This window comes from Thamnophis elegans, chromosome 13 (genome assembly GCF_009769535.1).
Source record: "Thamnophis elegans isolate rThaEle1 chromosome 13, rThaEle1.pri, whole genome shotgun sequence".
NCBI lineage: Eukaryota > Metazoa > Chordata > Lepidosauria > Squamata > Colubridae > Thamnophis > Thamnophis elegans.
Window position 1 is genome coordinate 23,008,207 of NC_045553.1, and position 22,205 is coordinate 23,030,411.

At 47.1% G+C, this 22,205-nt stretch overlaps 1 protein-coding gene across 1 annotated transcript; it reads right to left on the minus strand.

Annotated features, from left to right (window-relative positions):
* Nucleotides 1-400: 400 nt before the first annotated feature.
* LOC116516859 (N-acetylglucosamine-6-sulfatase-like) lies at nt 401-22,205 on the minus strand. Its single transcript, XM_032229499.1, has 13 exons — nt 21,774-22,205; nt 18,617-18,676; nt 17,404-17,607; nt 16,663-16,728; nt 14,857-14,955; nt 14,388-14,552; nt 12,213-12,295; nt 10,359-10,477; nt 8,972-9,075; nt 6,802-6,903; nt 5,676-5,786; nt 2,380-2,487; nt 401-1,366 (listed from the first exon to the last, which is right to left on the minus strand). Exons 1-13 carry the CDS (start codon nt 21,942-21,944, stop codon nt 1,223-1,225), a joined length of 1,536 nt encoding a protein of 511 aa, XP_032085390.1. The 5' UTR covers nt 21,945-22,205; the 3' UTR covers nt 401-1,222.

The following is a 22,205-nucleotide window of genomic DNA, read 5'->3' on the forward strand; positions in this document are numbered from 1 at the left end:
GGTTCTAGAGAACCAGTAGTGGAAATTTTGAGTAGTGTGGAGAACTGGTAGAGGAAATTTTGAGTTTGGAGAACCGGTAGCAGAAATTTTGAGTAGTGCGGAGAACCAGTAGCAGAAATTTTGAGTAGTAGTTTGGAGAACTGGCAAATACCACCTCTGTTTGGCCGTGGCGTGGGGAAAGAATAGAGATTTTGCAATATCCTTTTCCCAGAAGTGAGGAGGGAATGGAGATTTTGCAGTATCGTTCCCCAGCGACGCCCACCAAGCCACGCCCACAGAACCAGTAGTAAAAAAAAATTGAGTTTCGCCACTAGGTGCATTACTGGGAACACTGACACCAATAGTCAGGAGACTGGTTCTTCATAGCTCGGATGACACAACAATGCAAGACCGGCATTTCTCATTTTTAAAAAAGTGCTTTATTCCATTTTTTTTTCACAGTATGAAGATAGCAACTGCAGTAACAACCATGGACTACACAAAAGGACCTGGTAAGAGAAGTCAAACCAGGCACAATGATTTCTACAGGAATATGCAGAGTCTCCAAGACCTCAGCCAGCCCAAGAAAGGAAGGAGATGACCATGGAGGTCACCCCAACTTCATTCTGTGTTAATCAATGACCAAACTGAAAGAATCCTCTCCGTCCTTCCCCTAAATGGAGAGGTGCAAGGTGGGATATGTAGTCCCAAAGGTTATAGTTGCTGCAGGATGCTGTAGTTCAAGACCATTTGGAACATTCTAGACTGAGAAGGTCACCACTGATGGGGCCAGAGATATTCTTTACTCTGAAGTGAGACCTCAGTGACCACTGCCTGGCCAAAAGAAGACAAGATGAGCAATGAAGGGAGATATAAGGCACTAGAAATTCCACAGGGTGTCTTTTAGAGTTGTTACCACTGGGGTGTGCAACCTTTTAGACTTTTGGACTTCAATTCCCAGAATCCCCCAGAATTCTGGTAGTTGAAGTCCACCAGTCTCAAAGTTGCCAAGGTTGGACACCCTGGGGTAAGAGGCTTGGCTCCTCACCCGCATTTTCCCTTCTGCTCTACCCCAACCCTATTCCAACACAGAAAACTCCAAATTTGGGATTAAAGATTGAGCATCCTAAATTAAAAGGCAGCACCCAGATTGGATTCTGTTTGGAGACAGGAGGAAGCCACTGCCAGGAAATCATGAGGAAAAGGAGAGGGTGTCTTCGGTCTTTGGTCCTAGCCAAAGGACTCAGGAACGGCAGCCGACACCAGAACAAGCTTGCAATTTTATGAGCTTCTGGTTCATCTGCACGAGCAGCGAAGGGTCAACGCTCTTGGCTACATTGGAGAGCTGGTGTGGGTCTGCCGTCAGGTTGTAGACTTCCACAAAATTCTGCAAGAGAAAAGTAGGATCGGGAGTGAGCAGTGGTGGGTTCCGGATCCCGTTGTACACTGCAACAGGGCTGGGTGTCTACCACGGGCACGCACACAGCGCACGCATGCACAACCACTACCTGCGACGCTCCAGCTGCTTGGCGGAGTGTCGTGCAGGCACCATACACTGCACACTCATGGACAAATGGCCCGTTTCCTTCAAATACAGGTAAGGAATGAGGGCTGGTGGGTGAGCCCTCCAAAGCACTGTTCTGGTACGGTGACTGCTGCTTCTGCCAGGCACCGGTACGTGCGTACCAGGGCATACCACCCAGAACCCACCACTGGTCAGGAGGCAGCCCCTCCGAGAGAAAATCCTTCCGCAGAGGGAGAGGATTCCCACCCACAGCCTTCCTTCAGAAGTCAATGGCCATCCAACCTGTCTTCTGCTTATAAGGTGGTCCTGGTTGCCTTCATGTCTGGGGAAAGACTTCACCCCCTTGGCAGAACCAACCTGGGAGAATCATCCCTTAGAACAGGGGTGTCAAAGTCAAGGCCTGGGGGCCAGATCGGCCCATGGGGCACTTAGATCTGGCTCACAGGGCTGCCCTGGAAACAATGAAGGATCGGCCCGTGAAAACAGGGTCCTGAACTCCTTTTTCGGCTACCACGGCGTCCTGCAACCCTCTGCCAGAAAAAAACAGAGTTCACGCAAATCAATGCATGAACAGTGTGACACCTGGGTGTCATACACTCTAATACAAATAAAACTAATAAAGTTGGTTATAGAGAAAAGGAAAAGCAAATCAGAACAAAAAGAGAAATCCTCTATCCATCGTCTCTTGCCTGCTTCAATACTTTAATTGCTATGCTTTTTTTGACTTGCCTCCCAGATTCCTCTCTTGAATCTTGATCTCTGTCTGCATCTGAGAAGCTCTGATCATTCTTGAAGGCCACAGACCTGACTTTCTGAGCCCTAACACAGAACCTTCTGACGCTAGAGAAGGCGAGAGCAAAACCATGGCCGCTTACCTCTTTATCGGCAAATTCACAGTATTGCATGTTCGTAGGCCTCAGAGTGCGCACGCAGGCATATGTGTTGTTGTAGGCATCTTCACACACGCAGTCAGGGAAACAATGCTATGGCAAACAGAGTTTGGGAAACCGTTCATGAACTGAAGATTCAATGGGAAACTTAGGTTCTCCTGCCGAGTACGAAGACGGCTAGTGAGGACTGACCGACTTGCATCAAACTACACCCACCAGAATCGAGGGTGATCACAAGGCTGCAACCCTGTTTGTCTGAGCTTTGCAAAATCGCAAGACCTTTTTCGGTGGGACAAAAACTCTTAGTAGAGCAGTTAAGATGTCAATGCAACCTCACAGGGACTTCCTTGGTAAAGAGGGCATAGCTAGCTGGCTGGCACAGATTTATTCCTTATTTATTGATCGAAGGGGCGGGGCAGTGGCTTAGCAGTTAAGACACTGGGCAAATCAGCTGGAAAGCCGATAGCCCAGGTTCGAGACCTGAGCACTCTTTGGCGGCATGAGCTCCCGCCCTCCCCTCCAGCTCCTGCCAACCTGGCAGTTCAAAAGCGTACAAATGCAAGTAAGTACCACTTTGTGGGGAAGGTAACAGAGCTCCAGGACAGCACTACTTCAATGGCTTTGAAACAGGGATAAGCACCACTCCCTATAGTCAGCAACTAGCGGAGTAAAATTGGCAGGGACTCCTTTACCTTTTTATTGAACTAATCAATGGATACAGCTGCTCATTTTTCAACACAACTCTTAGTGACTTATATAGAATTAGAGACACAAATAGACTATAGCAAACTGTAGCATAATGGCAACCAAGAACAACCTCATTTATCAACAATAGCACAACTGTCTTGTGGGCCCTAATTACCTCCAAGCTCCCATAAATAAGAAGGAAAGACAAAAGTTCATTCGTCTTTCCATCACTTTATGGAACTGTGATGGCGAACCTATGGCACGCGTGCCACAGGTGGCACACAGAGCCCTCTCTGCAGGGACACCAGCCATCGCCCAGGCCAGCTCCATCGCAAACATGTGTGCGCCTCTGCCGGCCAGCTGGTATTTGGGTCTTTCAGGGGAGGCAGGAATGGAGAAAGCCTCTGTGCGCTAGGGAGGAACTGCTCATATCTAGGAGGCAGGAATGGAGGAGAAAGTCTATCTGTGCTGGGGAGAAACTGCAAAGATTGCAAGCCCCCACCCCATCCCCAGTGCCATGTTTTGGGCTTGAAAAGCCTCCAGCTGGAAGCTAAAAGGGGGGTGGGGTGCGTGCATGGGGGGATGCGGAGGGAATGCGGGTGCATGCATGGGGGGACTTACACTGCATTTTGGGGATTGGGACACACACATGTGCATTCACAGTGGGGCACGCACACTTTGGACACTCGGTACCAAAAAGGTTTAACCATCACTGTTTTAGAACATCCGTTTCATTGCCCTGTAACACAGCAACTGCCCTACTCCTCCTCTTAACATGGTGAACTAGGTTCCCAGGGGTGGGAGACCATGCCTACGCAGGGATGTGAGAATGCAAGAAAGCCTCTCTCAGTAGCGTGTTAGGCTGATAGACCCTTTACGTTCACTTTGTGCTTTGCTATTATGTAGTGACCGTCTGTTGTGAACTGTGGGGAGGGGGATGCTTGGGAGGAAAGTAGAAGCTACTGGTGATGCCACTTCAAAGTCACCCAGCTGGAAGAACGATGGAGCTGCATACCACCCTGGGCTCAGACTGACCGTTATGGAAACATTTTGCAGGACAGACAGAGATGCGTGTCGGTGTGTATAGAACTTAGTGATTTGGGCATGTGAATCTTAGTTCTGGCTTTGCATCACTGCAATACATTCGATTTCTATTCAACTCTATATTTCTCCACAAACGGAGCCAAGGACCGTTCTTACAAAGAGGTTCAAGCTGTAATAGCAAGTCTGACAGCCTGAGTTGTAGGAAAATGATGGGGAGGGCCAAGCCAAGATCTGCTTTGCATAGGCAAATGTGCCAGCCTCGTCTGGAACAGAAATGCCATTCCTGATCGGAACTGCTTTAGGGAGGGTGAAAGAGCCTGTTTCTCGGAAGCCAAATAAGACAATGTTCATTTATTATTAGGACCCAGATTGTTGGCAGGTAATAATTTGTACTCTGTAAACCGCTTAAAGAGGCCTATAAACATTCTAGGAAATGATATATAAATCTAAGTGCTATCCTCCTTCCTTCCCTTCTTTTCTTTTTTCCTCCCTCCCTCCCACCCTTCCTTTCCTTCCTCTCTCCTTCTCCTTCCTGGTGGCACAGTAGTTAGAATGCTGTATTGCCAGCTAATTCTGCCAACTACCAGCAGTTTGATCCTGACCAACTCAAGGCTTGACTCAGCCTTCCATCCTTCCAAGGTTGGTAAAATGAGCACCCAGATAGTTATGGGACAACATGCTGATTCTGTAAACCGCTTAAAGAGGGATGTAAAGCATTATGAAGCGGTATATGAGTCTAAGTGCTATTGCTCTTCCTTCCTTCCTCTCCTATTTCCTTCTCGTTTCTGGTACAGCAGTGGTGAGAATGCAGTATTGCAGGTCAACTCTGCCCACTGCCAGGAGTTCAATTCTGTTCGGCTCAAGGTTGACTCAGCCTCCCATCCTTCCCAGGTGGGTAAAATGAGGATCCAGATTGTTGTGGGACAATATGGTGACTCTGTAAACCACTTAGAGGGGGCTGTAAAGCACTGTGAAGCGGCATATAAGTCTAAGTGTTCTTGCTATTAGAAGTTTATCCCATCCTTTCTCTGTGAGTTTGCCCTGCTAAGCACCTAAGTTATGGGAACAGAGTACCAATACAGACAGGCGTTCAATCAGACACAACAGGATTTTTCTAAGACCCATCTTCTCTCTCACAGAGGAGTGAATTTTTTAAATGACAACATTCCACTACCCAGAGGTTTTGCATCACAACTCCCATAATCCCTTGCCGCTGGCTAGATGGGTAGGGGAACTTTTTAGTTTTTCTACAGAACTGCCTACTGTCTTTGTTGGGGGTCTTCTGCAGCTACCTAATAAACCAGAGTCATACCCTTGCCTTCTATTCCTAGAAATGCTTTCTTTACATGCAAAACACATGGAAATTTAGTTGACTAAAATGACAAAGATAAAAGTAAGCCGTTATCTGAGCAGCTTTCACAAGTAAAATAAATATTTGCAAAGGAGGGAGCTGTGTTCTGGCCAGCTGACACAGATGCAAATGGCAGACTCAACGTTTTGTCATGAAAGAGGGTGTCGTATGTGAAAATGAAGCCAGTGCGGACACTTACGGACACTCCTGACCCCAATTTCGGACACTGGGGGTCCGTGGTTGTGTAGCCTTCTCCAGTATATTGCACCAGGAAATCTGACCGCCATGCAGATTTCTGCACCTTGTTCACCTGCATGAAAAGACACTCGTTTCAAGAAACAAGACGTAAATAGTAAACTCACTCTCTTTTACTGTTATGATTTCTAAATGTATTTTAGACACTTCCTTTGTGCCCTATCAGGCACCATTGCCCACCTAACCTCAGAAAGAGAGATTAAAATATTCTTTAATAAACTAATTCTCATCTCTCTCTCTCCTTCCCTCCCACTCCTTCTCTCCCTATCACTTCTTCACTCTGTCCCTTTTCCCTATTTCCTTATCACTCCTTCTATTCCCTCTCTTCCCCCTCCCTACCATTCCTTCTCTCTCCTCCTCCTCCTCTCCCTACCATTCCTTCACTCTCTCCTTCCCTATTTCCTTATCACTCCTCCTATCTCCCTGCCTTTCTCTCTTCCCCCTCTCTCCCTTCTCTTTCTCTCTTTCTCTATTTCCTTATCACTCCTATCTCCCTTTCTTTCTCCCCCACCCTACCGCTCTTCTCTCTCCTCCTCTCTCCCTCTCCTCTCCCTTCCACTCCTTTCCCCCTCTCTCCTTCCCTATTTCCCTACCACTCCTATCTATCTCCCCTCCCTACCACTCCTTCTCTCTCCCACCTTCTCTTCCCCTCCTCTCCCTACCACTCCTTCCCTATTTCCTTATCACTCCTTCTCTTGCTGCCCCCTTTATCCCCCCTTCTCTCTCCCACTTCCCCTTCCTTCTCTTCCTACCACTCCTTCCCTCGGTCTCTCTTTCTCCCTCCCTCCCTCCCCCTCTCTCTGATAGTGGTCTCCATCCATGCAGGACCCTCAAGATTTCTTTATTTGAATTTATTAGAGATCTGCTGAAATCCCATGAATTTTAAGTTCACATTCTGCGGGGTGATTCTGCAACGCATAAAAGTCCCACGTGCGGCTTCTGAGCAAAACCCACTTTCATAAACACCGCAAATACTTTAAATAAACACACACACCCCTCATTCCTCAGGAAAGCTTTCTAACCAGACTCTCCCACTGGACTACATGCCAAAATTCAAGGCAACCTATTACCAAGAGGGGCAGGAAGGAAACCCCATCCATGCTGGTCTGAGAGGCGTTGACTCCTGCAATGTCCAAGAAGGTGGGTGCGAGGTCGATATTCAGGATGGGTTCCTGAGAGGAAGAGAAGAGGGGAGACTTTCTCAAAGCAACTCGGGACCATGGCTCCCTAACCAAGTCTCGCCCTCCACAGCCTGCAAGAAGCTAACACAGACAGTCTCAACTGTTTGTATAGTGACCATTCAAAGTTACAACGGCACGAAACAAAGTGAGCGTGTTTTCATGCTTATAACCATTGCAGCATCCCAACGGTGACATGATCAAAATTCAGGTCCTCGGCAGTTGGTTTATATTTATGACGGTCACAGTGTCCTGGGGTCATGTGATCCCCTCTTGCAACCATCCAACAAGCAAAGTCCATGGGAAAGCCAGATTCACTTAATAAGTGTGTTGCTGACTTAATAACTGCAATGATTCACTTAGCAACTGTGTCAAGAAAGATTGTAAAATGGGACAAAAGTCACTTAATAAATGTGTCACTTAACAACATAAATCCTGGGGTCAATTGTGGTTGTAAGTCGAGGGCTATCTCAACTTTCCATAACAGTGGCAGGAAAACTGCACAGGGGATGAATTCCCCACCCCCCAAGTGCCTTTCCTTCACCTTTACGATTACACGAAGAAAGATGTTAGATAGAAACTCAGTATTATCTAAAGTAAAGGTAAAGGTTCCCCTCGCACATCTGTGCTAGTCGTTCTCGACTCTAGGGGGCAATGCTCATCTCAGTTTCAAAGCCAAAGAGCCAGCGCTGTCCGAAGACATCTCCATGGTCATGTGGCCAGCATGACTCAATGCCGAAGGAGCATGGAATGCTGTTACCTTCCCACCAAAGGTTGTCTCTCTTTTTCTACTTGCATTTTTTACGTGCTTTCAAACTGCTAGGTTGGCAAAAGCTGGGATAAGTAATGGGAGCTCACTCCGTTACGTGACACGAGGGATTCGAACTGTCAAACTGTCAACCTTTCTGATCAATAAGCTCAGCATCTTAGCCACTAAGCCACCGGCGTCCCTGTTATTGTTGTCTAGCTCATCCCAAGAAGATGCTCTCCAGCCACAACTTGGTTGGGGAGAACGGAAGCTGTAGACCTGCAACGAGCAATATCTATCAAGCAAAGAGCTACAGGTGGCCCTCAAAGCGTTCTGGTATAGCCCTCAGAGGTGCTTCCAAGCACATGGGCTGGATGTCTGCTCTTCATTTTGAACCAGGAGACATACCAAAGCGTAACCTCCAGACGAGGCCTACAACTGATGAAGTAATAAAGGAATAGATGATCGGATGCTATCTTCTGCAAACTGACCCAGAGGACACTAGGCTATGGGGCTTCAGATCTTCTGCATCAGGTCTGAAGAGTCTGTTGTTTTTAAATGGGGGGGGGGATCAGGGGCAGGGGAACACAAATGAAGCTCCTCTTTTTCCCCATGCTCCAACTGACCTTCTATCAGCAAGAAGATGTGAACAAAATGGCAGGGTTTGCTCCAGCCAAGATTCTCTGTGACCATTAACAATGGGAGAACTGCAAGCAGCAATCTTGATTGGGGTGGGACTGGAGGATGGAGAAACCTTAATTGTGGTCTAGCCAAGCAATCTGATCATCAGGTACCACGGAGTCCACCAATAGTCCTATCTCTGCCCAACTCAATAGGAAGAATGTATGCTCATCTAACCTATAACTCGTCATAAAGGTAAAGGTTCCCCTGGCACATATGTACTAGTCGTTCCCGACTCTAGGTGGTGGTGCTCATCTCTGTTTCAAAGCTGAAGAGCCATCACTGTCCGAAGATATCTCTGTGGTCATGTGGCCAGCATGACTCAACGCCAAAGGTGCACAGAACTCTGTTACCCTCCCACCAAAGGTGGTTCCTGTTTTTCTACTTGCAGTTTTTATGTCCTTTCAAACGGCTAGGTTGGCAGATGCTGGGAGACAAGTAACGGGAGCTCACTCTGTTACGTGGCGCTAGGGATTCAAACCACTGAAATACCGATCTTTTTGATCGACAAGCTCAGTGTCTTAGTCACTGAGCCTTAACTCATCATACCCGCATTTTAATTGAAGATGCCCTCCCACAAAGCCTGTGCTACAACCTCAGCACAGACTTTTCTTCTGGAACAAGTAAACCTACCAGGAATGTTTTATTTCCTTTAACACCTGGGCCTCGCACCAGCAACGGCACCCGGATATCAAACTCGTAAAGTTGCCGTTTGTCAATGGGCAGCGAAAATTGTCCTGGAGGTGGGGGGACCCAAAAGATAGCAGAACAGACAGAAAGGGAGAGAAAGTCAAGAGGGATGATCGGCAAACATGAAAAAGAATCATTCTTCAGCAAGTGCCAATATTCAGTTTGGAGAGTGGATTCAAAGGGAATTCAAATCCTATTATCACCAAAATGAATTTCCAGATCCGGCTGAGACAACAAATAGCCAAATTAGTCCAGATAACTCACATTAAGAAAAGATTTGGACAACCATTTGTCTGGGATAGTATAAGGGCTCCTGCCTTGGGCAGGGGTGGACTACAAGACCTCCAAAGTCCCTTCCAGCCTTATGATTCTATGGACAGATTTAGAAGCTGGAATTACTTGAGTAGAATAGAACTAGGAGGGACCTTGGAGGTCTTCTAATTCAGCCTCCTGCTCAAGCAGGAGATCATCGAGCCAGCACTGTCCAAAGCCGTTTCCAGGGTTATGTGGCCAGTATGATGTCCTGGAGACCTGTTAGCTTCCCACCAAAGTGGTACCTATTTATCTACTTGCATTTTCACGCTTTCGAACTGCTAGGCTATGGGAGCTCATCGGGTGGTGCTCGGATCTCGAACCTGGGCTGCTGGCTTTCCAGCCAACAAGCCCAGGGTCTTCACCGCTGAGCCACCACACCACCCTGTTTAATCAAAGAGAGATTCTAAATAGAGACATGATAGCAGTGTTCCAATATCTCAGGGGTTGCCCCAAAGAAGAGGGAGTCAAACTATTCTCCAAAGCACCTGAGTATAGAACAAGAAGCAATGGGTGGAAACTCATCAAGGAGAGAAGCAACTTAGAATTGGGGAGAAATTTCCTGACTGGGAGAACAATTAATCAGTGGAACAGAAGTTGCCTTCAGAAGTTGTGAATGCCCCAACACTGGAAGTCTTTAAGAAGATGTTGGATAACCATTTGTCTGAAATGGTATAGGGTTTCCTGCCTAGGCAGGGGGTTGGACCTCCAAGGTCCCTTCCAACTCTGCTATTGTATTATTGTATTATTGTATTATTGTAAATACTTATGCTTAGTGAGGCATTTTATTAGATGGTAGGGCTTTCTTGTAGAATCATATTTTCTGCTGCTTTTCTGCTTCCATTAATTAACGGTTGTAATTCACGGCTTCTTATTAAATCTAGTTTTGAATGTTGCTGCCTATAACACCGGTGGAAGGGTTATACGTTCCCAATATTCCCTGAGGACGTCTTGAAATAATTTCCTACCTCCGTTTGCCCCGTCACAAGGTTTCTTACAAATATCTACCTCTACTCACCTGTGTGGTAGCCATGATCTGAAGTGTAGAACACATATGTGCTGTCCAGCAATTTTAGGGACTTCAGCTGGTCCAGCACCTTCTGTACCATATCGTCCACTGACAACAGAGTTTGCCACCTGAAGATTAAAGAGAAACCACGAGGTTAATGCTGATTTTCCCCCGCTGAAAGTTTAACCATATAGCAATAGCAATAGCAGTTAGACTTATATACCGCTTCATAGGGCTTTCAGCCCTCTCTAAGCAGTTTACAGAGTCAGCATATTGCCCCCAACAACAATCCGGATCCTCATTTTACCCACCTCGGAAGGATGGAAGGCTGAGTCAACCATATGGAATGCTTGCAACAGAGGCATAGAATCAAAATCATGTAAAGTATTAATACCACTTTGCAAATCCTTAGGAGGACCACACCTGGAATACCGCATCCAGTTTTGGTCACCACGTTACCAAAAAGATGTTTGGAAAAAGTGCAAAGAAGAGCAACTAAGATGATTAAAGGCTTGCAGATTAAAACATATGAAGACATATGAAGAAGGGTTGAAGGAATTGGATATGGCTAGTCTAGAGAAAAGAAGGACTTGGGGTGTCATGATAGCAGTGTTCCAATATTTGAGGGGCTGCCACAAAGAAGAGAGGGTCAACTTATTTTCCAAAGGACCTGAAGGCAGGACAAGAAACAATGGATGGAAACTAATCAAGGAGAGAAGCAACCTGGAATTAAGGAAAAACTTCCTAACAGTGAGAACAATTAACTAGTGGAACAGCTTGCCACCAGATGTTGTGGGTGCTCCATCACTGAAGGTTGCTTTTAAGAACAGATTGGACAGCCACTGAATTGGATAGCCATCTGACATGGTACTGGGTCTTGTGTTAGAGCAGGGGGTTGGACTAGAAGACCTCCAAGGTCCCTGCCAGCTCTATTCTGATTGATTGATTGATTGATTGATTGATCAGTCTATGAATAAAAACCACCTGCCTTATTTTTGGGTCCATGTACCTTGCTGGTTTTACTGACGGCCAGCTCAGGTCCTCAGGATGGGTCAAGAAACCCAACAGAAGATCGATTGTAACTATTTTTTGCTTAAGGATTGAGGTCCAGAGAGATTCTTAATCATCAGGGGTCAGCAACCTTAAACACTGAAAGAGCCACAGAGATCCTAACCGGAAGCTCTCCATTCAATTTTGGAGCCGACCGAAGTGCCATTCCCCCACCATAGACTCTCCTCCTAGTGCAGCATCCTTTTTCCTATACTTGCCCTATCCAAAAGCCCTATCAATTGTGGAGCTGACCAGCAACAGGGAGCCGCAGCAGAGGAATGAAAGAGCCACATGCGGCTCCAGAACTGCAGATTGCCAACCCTTGATCCAGGTCATGGTTGTCCCAAAGGTGCTTTTTCCAAAAGGCAAGTGGACTTTCTTGGATTTTTTTCTTTGCAAACATTTTGCTTCTCATCTGAGAAGCTTCTTCAGTTCTTCCGAAAAGCGAAACATAAGGAAGTCCAGTATGGCTTTTGGAAAAAGCACCTTTGGGATGACTGGGCTTACATGTCACACTAAACCATCTTGTGGTTTTTGTTCCTTGGTGGCTTCATATCTTAACCCAAGAACTGGGGCTTTATATGCTGCATTATTGGCTATTTGGGATGTATAAAAAGCCCTTTTAAAATTGTAAGCCATCGTTTATGCCTTATTACAAATATGTGAACCCAAGCAATTATAGTTTGCATCAGGCCAACCAACTTCATCAAGACATCAATAGAACTGGTTTCAGAGGATGCTTTTTCCACCCCTTTTTTCTTTCTTTTTCTTTCACCACTTTTTGGTAAAACAGTGAGAGTCACATTTTCTTACCGGGCTCGATAAACGCGGTCCAAGAACTGAATGGAGGTGTTGGACATGGGCGTCTTTGCTTGTTTTACCAGCCAGTGCTTGTCCTACAAAAAGGAAGAAGATCCAGGAGAGGACTTCCGGAGATATCCAAAGGTTCGAGGGCAGGAATGGACTTCAAAAAATGCAGCAATGGGTTTGCTGCCCCGTTGCTTAGGTGGGCGTGCCATGGTGGGCGTGGCCTAGCCAGCTTCCTGCACCATGGCGGGGTGGTGGTGTTCGCCTTCCCCTGTCTCCGGAAGCCTTTCTTGAGCCTCCGGGATGGGGAAAACTACTTCCCCCGGGCTCCGGAGGCTGGAAACAGGCCCGTTTACAGACTTCTGGGACCCCCGGTAGGCCCATTTCCCCCCCACTCCCCAAGCCTCCACACAGGACTTGCACTTACCTGGTATGATGAACGGGCTGCATAGAGTCTCCCGGGAGGGGTGAGGTGGGGTGGGAGGGGCAATGTGGGGGAGGCCAGCCAGTGGTGGCATGTGGGGGTTTGCCAAACTGAGCACAATCCTAGTTAGAGAATCTCCCGAACCTGTGAGAACCCCCAGCAGCCCGCCCCTGTTCAAGGGTGGATATTAGACAGGGAGGATCTATAAAAGGACCCCCTCTCCACCATGTTCAGGTAGTCCTTGACTTATGACCACAACTGAGCCCAAACTTTCCATTGCTAAGTGAGACCCTTGTTGGGATTTGCTCTACTTTATGCCTTTCTTGCCCCTATTGTGAAGGGAGTCATTGCCGTTGTCAAGTTAGTCACACAGTTGTTAAGTGAATCTTGCTTCTCCATTGACTTTGCTTGTCAGAAAGTCACAAAGGGAGATCACTGCAACCGTCATAGATATGAGCCAGTTTCCAAGTGTCCGAATTTTGATCACATGACCATGGGGATGCCGCAATGGTCGTAAATGTAAAAAACGGTCATAAGTCACTTTTTTCAGTGCCGTTGTAACTTCAAATGGCCACTAAAATGGTTGTAAGTCAAGGACCAGCTGTAGTAATCTAAATGGGGTGCGCTAACGTGGACCTAAGCATACGCTCCCACAGAGCGCTAGAACTCCATCACTAAATAAAACTAGTTTTTAATCCTGGGTAAAATCTTTGTGAGATTGCTGAGTTTTATACCATCATCTTCATTTAATAACCCCATAATCCCTTGTGGGATGGAGTCTGGGCATCTGAATGGAGCTGAGTGCCCTTCCCTGTTGCCAGTGCGGAGTTTTGTTCAGGAAATATATTCTCATTGTGCCCAGAGAGAGAAATATCTGCTTCTACCTAGGATCGAACTGACAGCCTCTTGATTGTGAGGCAAGAGCTCCACCTCTAGGCCACTGCACCACTCTCATACTGACTTTCCTACAATGCGTTCATTATTCATTTATTCCATTAATATATAATCACCATGCTCAAGTGACTCTCTTGAGATATTAAACGACGACGCCCAAATGACAACTGGCACATTAATAGCAATAGCAATAGCAGTAGACTTATATACCGCTTCATAGGCCTTTCAGGCCTCTCTAAGCGGTTTACAGAGAGTCAGCATATTGCCCCCAACAATCTGGGTCCTCATTTTACCCACCTCGGAAGGATGGAAGGCTGAGTCAACCCTGAGCCGGTGAGATTTGAACCGCTGACCTGCTGACCTAGCAGTAGCCTGCAGTGCTGCTTTTAACCACTGCGCCACCTTGGCTCTTATTAAAATGCTGCCAATTCAACTCTGCCATTGATTAGGACTTTGGAAGAGTGCTGCAGTGGCCTAGAGGTGGAGCTCTCCCCTCCCAATCAGAAGGCTGTGAGTTCAATCCTAGGTAGAGGCCAATATTTCTCTCTCTCTCGATACGATGAGAATATATCTGCTGAACAAAACTCCATACTGGTGTCAGGAAAGGCATCCAGCCAGTTCAAACTCAGCTCCATTCAGTTGTCCAGACTCCATCCTTCAAGGGATTATGGGGTCATTAAAAGAAGATGATTGATTAGGACTTTGAAAAAACCCAACCAATGGCTGCCAAAGGAGGTTGTCATTCATGGAAGGTTGACCGAAGAGTTGAAATAGCGGTCAAGTGCAAAGGCTGCTTTAGAAAGTGAAGGCCACTGATCATGAAGTGAAGGCCACTGACCACCTGGCATGCATTGGCAACTCACCTTCCCGTGCACGTTGAAACTGCCATTGCGAGGGGCTTTGAGGGTGCCGTAGGTGGACTTGTAGTGAGGCGCTGCCGTCCAGGGCGAGTGTGCAGCGGGCGGGGCTAACACCATGAGGAAGGGAGGGCGCGAAAGCTTCCGTAGGAACTCCAGGCTCCGGTTCGTCTGCAACACAGAAAGGATTGGGAAGGGTAGAAGACGACACCCAATGACAGGAGTGGAGAAGGCAGCTATTCCGAGTCTTACCCGTAGGCAAGCAGAAGATGGTGGCACCAGGGACTGGTGAAGAAAAAGTCAAGATGGCAGTCACCACGCTCCTCCGGTTGAACCTTTACTTGTTCTGTTGATGTGCCGTGCGTATTGCATTGTGGCCGTGGCTGCCATCTTGACTTTTTTCAGCCTCCCTTGCGGCCACCCCTGCATGGCACCAGAGTGGAGGTGAAGCCCAGGAGGAAGCGGAGTGACTCACGAGCAGGTCCGTGAGGTAGTCCTCCTCATAGTGGTCCCCGTGCTTCTCCTCATGTCCGTTCAATGAAAGGGTGTAGTTGTAGTACTTGGAATTGCCCACCTGTGGGAGGAGGCACATGGCCCGTTAGACACACAGGGGCATTTATTTATTGAAAACATATTTACATTGCTTGCTCTTAAAACCTGCCCTCACAGCAGTTTACATTACCCTCAAAATGCTGAAATGGCAGTTAAAACAAATTCATATAAAGCCTACATTAAAACAGAACAGCACAGAACAGAATAAGGAATACGATAAAATTAATAGAATGGAGTGGAATTGATTAGATTATATTAGAGAATAGGATAGAATTAATAGGATAGGATAAGATAGGATAGGATAGAACAGGATAGAATATAGAAAATAGAATAGAATAGAATATGGAATGGAATGAAATGGAGGGGAGAATAGAATAGAATAGAATATGGAATAGGATAGAATTAATAGGATAGGATAGGATAGAATATAGAAAATGATAGTAGAATATGGAATGGAATAGAATAGAATGGAATGGAATAGAATTAGTAGGATAGAATAGGATGGATAAAATATAGAAAATGAGAATAGAATATGGAATGGAATGGAATAGAGTAGAATTAATAGGATAGGATATAATATAGAAAATTAGAATAGAATATGGAACGGAATGGAATAGAATAGAATTAATAGGATAGGATAGTGTTGTGGCCCAGCAGGAGCCATTGGACCTGCCACCAGACTCCAACAGCAAGGGGCCCTATGAGTCGGCCCTGGAGGATGTGGAGGACCCTGGACAGGGTTCCGACTCCGAGCAGGGCGCAGAGACTGGTTGGCCACCAGATGGCGCCTGAGCCTTGGCTCAGTGGGGAGGAGACAAGGGAGAGTGATCCAGAAACCCACAGTGAGTTGTTCCTGGATGCACGCCATCGAAGAGCTATCAGGAGCAATTACGTAATTACAGGAGGTAATTACACTCAGCTGATGGTCATTAAGCTCCTCTCCAGACTATAAAAAAGACTGCTTGTGCCACGCCCTTCTTGCAGAAGTCAACAGTTTGACTAAAGAGAAACTAACTTGGCAGGCTGGATTGCTGCCAAGGTTTGTTTGAATTGCTGCAAAGGTTTGTCAGACTTGCTGCCAAGGTCCTTATCTGTTTGTTTACTTGGCTTTCAGCCACCAAGATTCTGGTCTTGTTATTAAAGGACATTCCAATTAAGCTTGTCTCAGCTTTCGTTACTGGATGGAGGAGGAGGTCAGAACAGGATAGAATATAGAAAATGAGAGTAGAATATGGAATGGAATGGAATAGAATAGAATAGGATAGAATAAGATGGATAGAATATAGAAAATGTGAATAGAATATGGAACGGAATGGAATTGAATTGAAAATGAATTAATCGGATAGGATAGGATGAATAGGATAGGATAGAATATAGAAAATGAGAATAGAATATGGAATGGAATGGAATAGAATAGAAGCTAGAAGGGATCTTGGAGATCTTCTAGTCCAGCCCCCTGCTAAAGCAGGAGAACCTATACCATTTCAGATGTGTGTGTCTGATGGTCTCTTCCTAAAAACCTCCAGTGATGGAGTACCCCCGAAGGCAAGCTGTTTCACTGATTAATTGTCCTGCTGAGGCTGATGGCAGCTGGAGTCCAGCAATCCTTGTAGGATGCAGCTGTTCACCCGAGTGCTGGAGAATTTGGGAGTTGAAGTCCACAAGTCATAAAACTTGCCAAGGTTGGATACTCCTGACTTGGGAGGAAACCAGATACTGCCCTACTCACCAAACCTAGCCAATGGGTCCATCCCATGGGAACGTGCTGAACGCCGCCGGCTTGGGGGTGCCCGTACTGTAAAAAAAGGAGAGGCATTGGTGAAAGCACAGCAGGCACACTTGCACAATCGGCTTGGTGGATGTGGAGGAGAAGGATACTGCAAAATCCACATTCCCTCCCCACTCCAGGGGAAGGATACTGCAAAATCTCCATTCCCTCCCCATTCCTGGGGAAGGAAACTGCAAAATCCCCATTCCCTCCCCACTCCAGGGGAAGGATACTGCAAAATCTCCATTCCCTTCCCCACTCCTGGGGAAGGAAACTGCAAAATCTCCATTCCCTCCCCACTCCTGGGGAAGGAAACTGCAAAATCCCCATTCCCTCCCCACTCCAGGGGAAGGATACTGCAAAATCTCCATTCCCTTCCCCACTCCTGGGGAAGGAAACTGCAAAATCTCCATTCCCTCCCCACTCCTGGGGAAGGAAACTGCAAAATCCCCATTCCCTCCCCACTCCAGGGGAAGGAAACTGCAAAATCCCCATTCCCTCCCCACTCCTGGGGAAGGAAACTGCAAAATCCCCATTCCCTCCCCACTCCTGGGGAAGGAAACTGCAAAATCTTCATTCTGTCCCCACTCGGGCCAAATACCACATTTGCCGGTTCTCCAAACTACTCAAATTTTCCGCCACGGATTTCCAGAACCTGCTGAATTTCACCCTTGGATTATAGGGAAAGACACGGAGCTCTACCTGGTTGAGGTATTTGCCAGCATAGAAAGTTTGGTATCCTTGCTTCTGCAGGTAAACCGGGAAGGCAAAGGGCTCCTGGAATTTCTGCCAAGCAGCGTTGCTGCAATTCCCTTCCAAGGTATTGTTCCTCACCAAGTGGTTGTGGGGATACAAGCCAGTCAGGATGCTGCTCCGGCTGGGGCAACACAGGGGGGTCACTGTAAACTAAACACAGAGAAATCCGTTGGGAGAAGGGGATGATTCTGTCCACCGTCTATTCCAAAGTAGCACAACTGCAGAGGCTTTCCAAGTTTCTCTTGCTAGATGCAGCCTGGCTGTCTTGGAGGAGGCCGGAATGCTCTAAAAGTTAACCAAATTGTTTCCAAGAGAAGCCATTAAATTGGTGAATGGACAGCAGTTCAAATGCCTCTGTCCAATTTCCTGACAGTGAGGACAATTAATCAGTGGAACGGCTTGCCTCCAGAAATCATGGGCAGTTCATCACAGGAGCTTTTTAACTAGAAACTGAACAGTCACTTGTCTGAAATGGTATAGGTGCTCCTGCTTGAACAAGGGGTTGGACTAGAAAACCTCCAAGGTCCCTTCCAGCTAATTCTAATTCTTATTCTATTCTATGGTCCCCTCCAACTCTGTTAATCTGTTAAGTACTGTTATATATTGTTTGATTCTACATTATTTTCTATATTCTGTTTTACTTCTTGTAAACAAACATGTGTTTAATTAACATAATAGAAATAGAAATAGAATAAGAATTAGAAGTAGAAGAAGAATAAGAATAGAATCGTGATGGTGAACCTATGGCATGCATGCCACAGGTGGCGCACTGAGCCATTTCTGAGGGCACGTGAGGCGTTGCCCTGTTAGCTCCAGCATGCATGCTGACCACCTGATTTTCAGCCTTGATTTTCAGCTGTTTTTCAACCTCCGGAGGGCAAAAAACCACCCAACACACAAACCAGAAGTTCGGGGACGGATGTGCAAAGACCAGGTGGCTGGCTCGCTGGAACTCAGAAGAGCAATGGGTGACAGCTGGCGTGCCCGGAGAGATGGCTCTGTGTACTACTTCCGGCAGGCGTGCCATAGGTTCACCATCATGGGCCTGTTGGGAAAGCTTGCAAGTCCCCGGAAGGCAGGAGGAGATGGGTTGGCTCTCCCCTCCTACAGGTGAACCTACACCAAGCAATTCTGCAAACCCCATTTGGGGGATACTTACAGCATTAGCAAAGGTAGCCCCGAACTGACCAATCAGAACTTGGGTTTTCTTCATCGGGCTCTGAAGATTGAAAGCCAAGAATCAGAAGGAAGCCTTCAAAACAAGACTATTAAACAGCCCCTTCCTTTGGAAAAACTCCACTCATATTCCTGCGGGCTGCAGGCGGCTCTCCCAAGCTCCATTTTCTCTGGAAGTGGTTTGCAGTTGGCCGTCACAGCCGAAAACAGAGCTCGGGAGCTGTTCTGACCCAGCCTTAGCAGAAACAAGACAGACACTCTTTGTCCCGAAAACCCCCTCTATATTTATCTACTGTGAATTCATGGCATTCACCCACAGAAAGGTCAAGGCAATAATCCTTGCAAGGGTTAATTGCAATAACAGACCTTATCAGTCCTTGGATAATTGCCAGGCTGAGAGTAAAATAATTCCTGGCAAGAAGTCTCTGCACACAAGCAAATTTCAGAAAGAAATATGAATTGTTGTCTCCTATAACCATCACTCCCCTTTTGTTTCTATTTATTCCCCAGTCAGGGAGGGGCCATTCAGCGTCCACGTGTGTCTTTCTTCCTGACCTGGCCCATTCCTCAGTTGTTATCCTCTCCTGAAAGCTCTGTACAGCTGTTCCTCTTCACCGCTTATCTCTGACTCTGAAGGCAGCTGGGAAATGTCAGATGGCCCTGGCTCTATCTCTGCATCCCACACAAAGCCCTCATCAGAGCCTTCCCTAGACTCTAGGACTGGCCCAAGTTCATCCCCAACCTCCTCCTCTCCAAGCCTGCCGCCAGCTCCGCTGGCAGCTGGCGGGCCACAACAGGGGCCCGTTTTCTCTGGCAGAGTTTTTGGGCCACCACAAGCATCCCCAACACGAGTGACATCGAGCTGGCTACCCTGGACACACGCGCGCGCGCACACACACACACACACACACACACACGGTCAAAGAACCCTGATGCGGCCCTCAATGAAATTGAGTTTGACATCCCTCGTCTAGGGTGTCCTCCCTGAGCAGGGGTTGAATTAGAAGACCTCCAAGGTCCCTTCCAACTCTGTTATTCTGGCCAGGTCATGTATCAGAAAAGGAACCAAACTGATCTATGCTGTCACATGGAGATGAAACATCCTTCGTGACTGGAGAAAAGCAGAATGGAAACTTCAGACACAGCAACTTGTTTGTGGTTCCTTTACTAAGCCACATGAGCCACACTAAACATTTCCTTCCTTCATCTGCTGGGACTCTCACAGCATCGCCTTCCAAAATCTATAAGCAGCAGCGATCAGAGAGGCCCTTCGGATTAGGACTGTTTTCCTTTCTCAGAGCGGGCTGAAGCACCCATGTCACCCAGTTATAAGAGGTGGCAAACAGCAAATAGCGGGTTTTAATACAATCAGTATTAAAAGAATAGATAAAGGTAAAGGCTCCCCTCACACACTTGTGCTAGTCGTTCCCGACTCTAGGGGGCGGTGCTCATCTCCGTTTCAAAGCTGAATTGCCAGCAATGTCTGGAGACGTCTCCATGGTCATGTGGCCAGCATGACTCAATGCCGACGCCGCATGGAACGCTGTTCCCTTCCCACCAAAGGTGGTTCCTATTTTCCTACTTGCGTTTTTACATGCTTTTGAACTGCTAGGTTGGCAGAAACTGGGACAAGTAATGGGGGCTCACTCCATTACGCGGCACTAGGGATTCAAACTGCCGACCTTTCTGATCGACAAGCTCAGCATCACTAAGCCACCCTAAAAGAATAGACTGGTCTTCAAGGGTGGTAGTCTAGGAACTGCAGCCAAGAAATTAAAAGAGGCTTGGTCTTGGGGAGGAAAGCAATGGCGAACCTAGACAGCAGACTAAAAAGCAGAGACATTACTCTGCCAACAAAAGTGCATCTAATCAAGGCTGTGGTTTTCCCAGTTGCAATGGATGGCTGTGAAGGTTGGACCATAAAGAAGGCTGAGCACCAAAAAATGGAGGCCTTTGAACTCGGGTGCTGGAGAAGACTCCTGCAATCCCTTGGACTGCAAGGCAATCCAACCAGTCAATCCTAGAGATCAACCCTGACCGCTCTTTAGAAGTCCAGATCCTGAAGAGGAAACTCAAATACTTTGGCCACCAATATATGTTAATTTGCAGAGTTCATTCATTCATTATTTACTCTTTCCAAGTCCAATTGCATCACCTCACTTAATCTTTCTATTGTCCTGTTCAGGTTCTTCCTATATTTATTAACATTCAAACTATTAAATAATAAATGGTTTATATGCATTTGATTGGGAGCCTCTCTCTTACACGCTGAGCAGTGAGCAAGTCCTCCTTAAATTGCCCCTCCCCATTAGATATTACGAACACTAATATAAGGTAATGGACATTAACAATTTATTACTTTTAAATAACATTGACAGGCAAGTGGCTGATTAATATTATTTATCTGCACCGGTAGTAGGCTATTTCTTCAGAGTTTCTGTGCTGTGGGGGGGGGGCAGGTTTTTAAGGACGGTTTTGTTTCTAACTCTTAACATTGTTCTTTGGAAAGTTAGAAGGTAGGCCGGTTAAGAAACACTCTGCAAGAACAGTAAATGCTAGAATGTTATCATTGTGTGATGAAATACCAAATTTTCCAAAGGCGTGTGAATGTTGTCTCCACCCGTTATATACAAGAGCAGGAATCTCCAACCTTGCAACTGGTGTAGGATCTCCTGCTTGAGCAATGTGGGGGTGGGGTGGGTTGGACTACATGACCTCCAAGGTCTCTTCCAACTTGGTTAATCAGTTAACTTTCAAGACTTGTTGCATTTCAACTTCCACTTCTGACTGAGGAATTGTTGAAGTCGACAAGTCTTAAAAAGTGGCCAAGGTTGGAAACTTTTGCACGAAGAAAATGAACGCAGGGCCATCTAGAGTCACTTTCTCACCCTTTCCTGGACTAAGGTGCAAGAATCTTCTCCTTCAGGCTTATCTCTGAATCCCGTTCCCCAGAGGAATTTACACTCGGTAGTAACAGTAGAAACTCCGTCCCGCACCTTCCTGGGCAGCTGTTCCCTATCTACGTCCCTTCCCAGAACAACGCCCACCGCAGCCAGCAGGTAGATTTCGGCTGGGCGTTTGAGTAGGAGACGCTTCCACGTTGCGTCCGGGGGGGCGCAACTCCGAGCTCCGAGGCTTACCATTCCCCCCAGCACCAGATCCTGGTCGTCGGTCAGGATGAGGACGATGTTGGCTCTCTTGGCACCGTCGGCTTCTCCGCGTCCGGCACCCAGGAGCAGCAGGAGAAGCAGCAAGACCCCCGCGAGCCCCTCCCGTCCCACCAAACCCCTCGCGGGCCGCGTGGCTAGCATCCTCACTCCGTGGAAGGGCCCCTTTGGCAGCGCTGCCCGAGCGGAGCGACTTTCAGGAAGTGCCGATGTGCCTCTTTGCTCCGCGTCTTATGACTGGCAAATGCCGCTCCAGCCGCCCACGCAGCCAGGCCAGGCTCCAGAGGTGCAAAAACACACCAACACACACACTGCAAACAAACAAACAACTCCCGTAGCCCGGCTGGGGTGCGCTTGGCTGGAGCAGGAGAAAGTGAAGCGCTTTCACTTTCGCTTCGCGCGCTG

What these genes read in the sequence shown, in the direction of transcription:
- LOC116516859 (XM_032229499.1), bottom strand. Translation starts at nt 21,944, where the DNA reads ATGCTAGCCACGCGGCCCGCGAGGGGTTTGGTGGGACGGGAGGGGCTC. An exon ending in GGACCCATTGGCTAGGTTTG is followed by an intron (nt 14,956 to 16,662) that starts GTGAGTAGGGCA and finishes CTCCTCCCACAG; the next exon opens with GTGGGCAATTCCAAGTACTA. An exon ending in GTGAATTTGCCGATAAAGAG is followed by an intron (nt 1,367 to 2,379) that starts GTAAGCGGCCAT and finishes TTTCTCTTGCAG; the next exon opens with AATTTTGTGGAAGTCTACAA.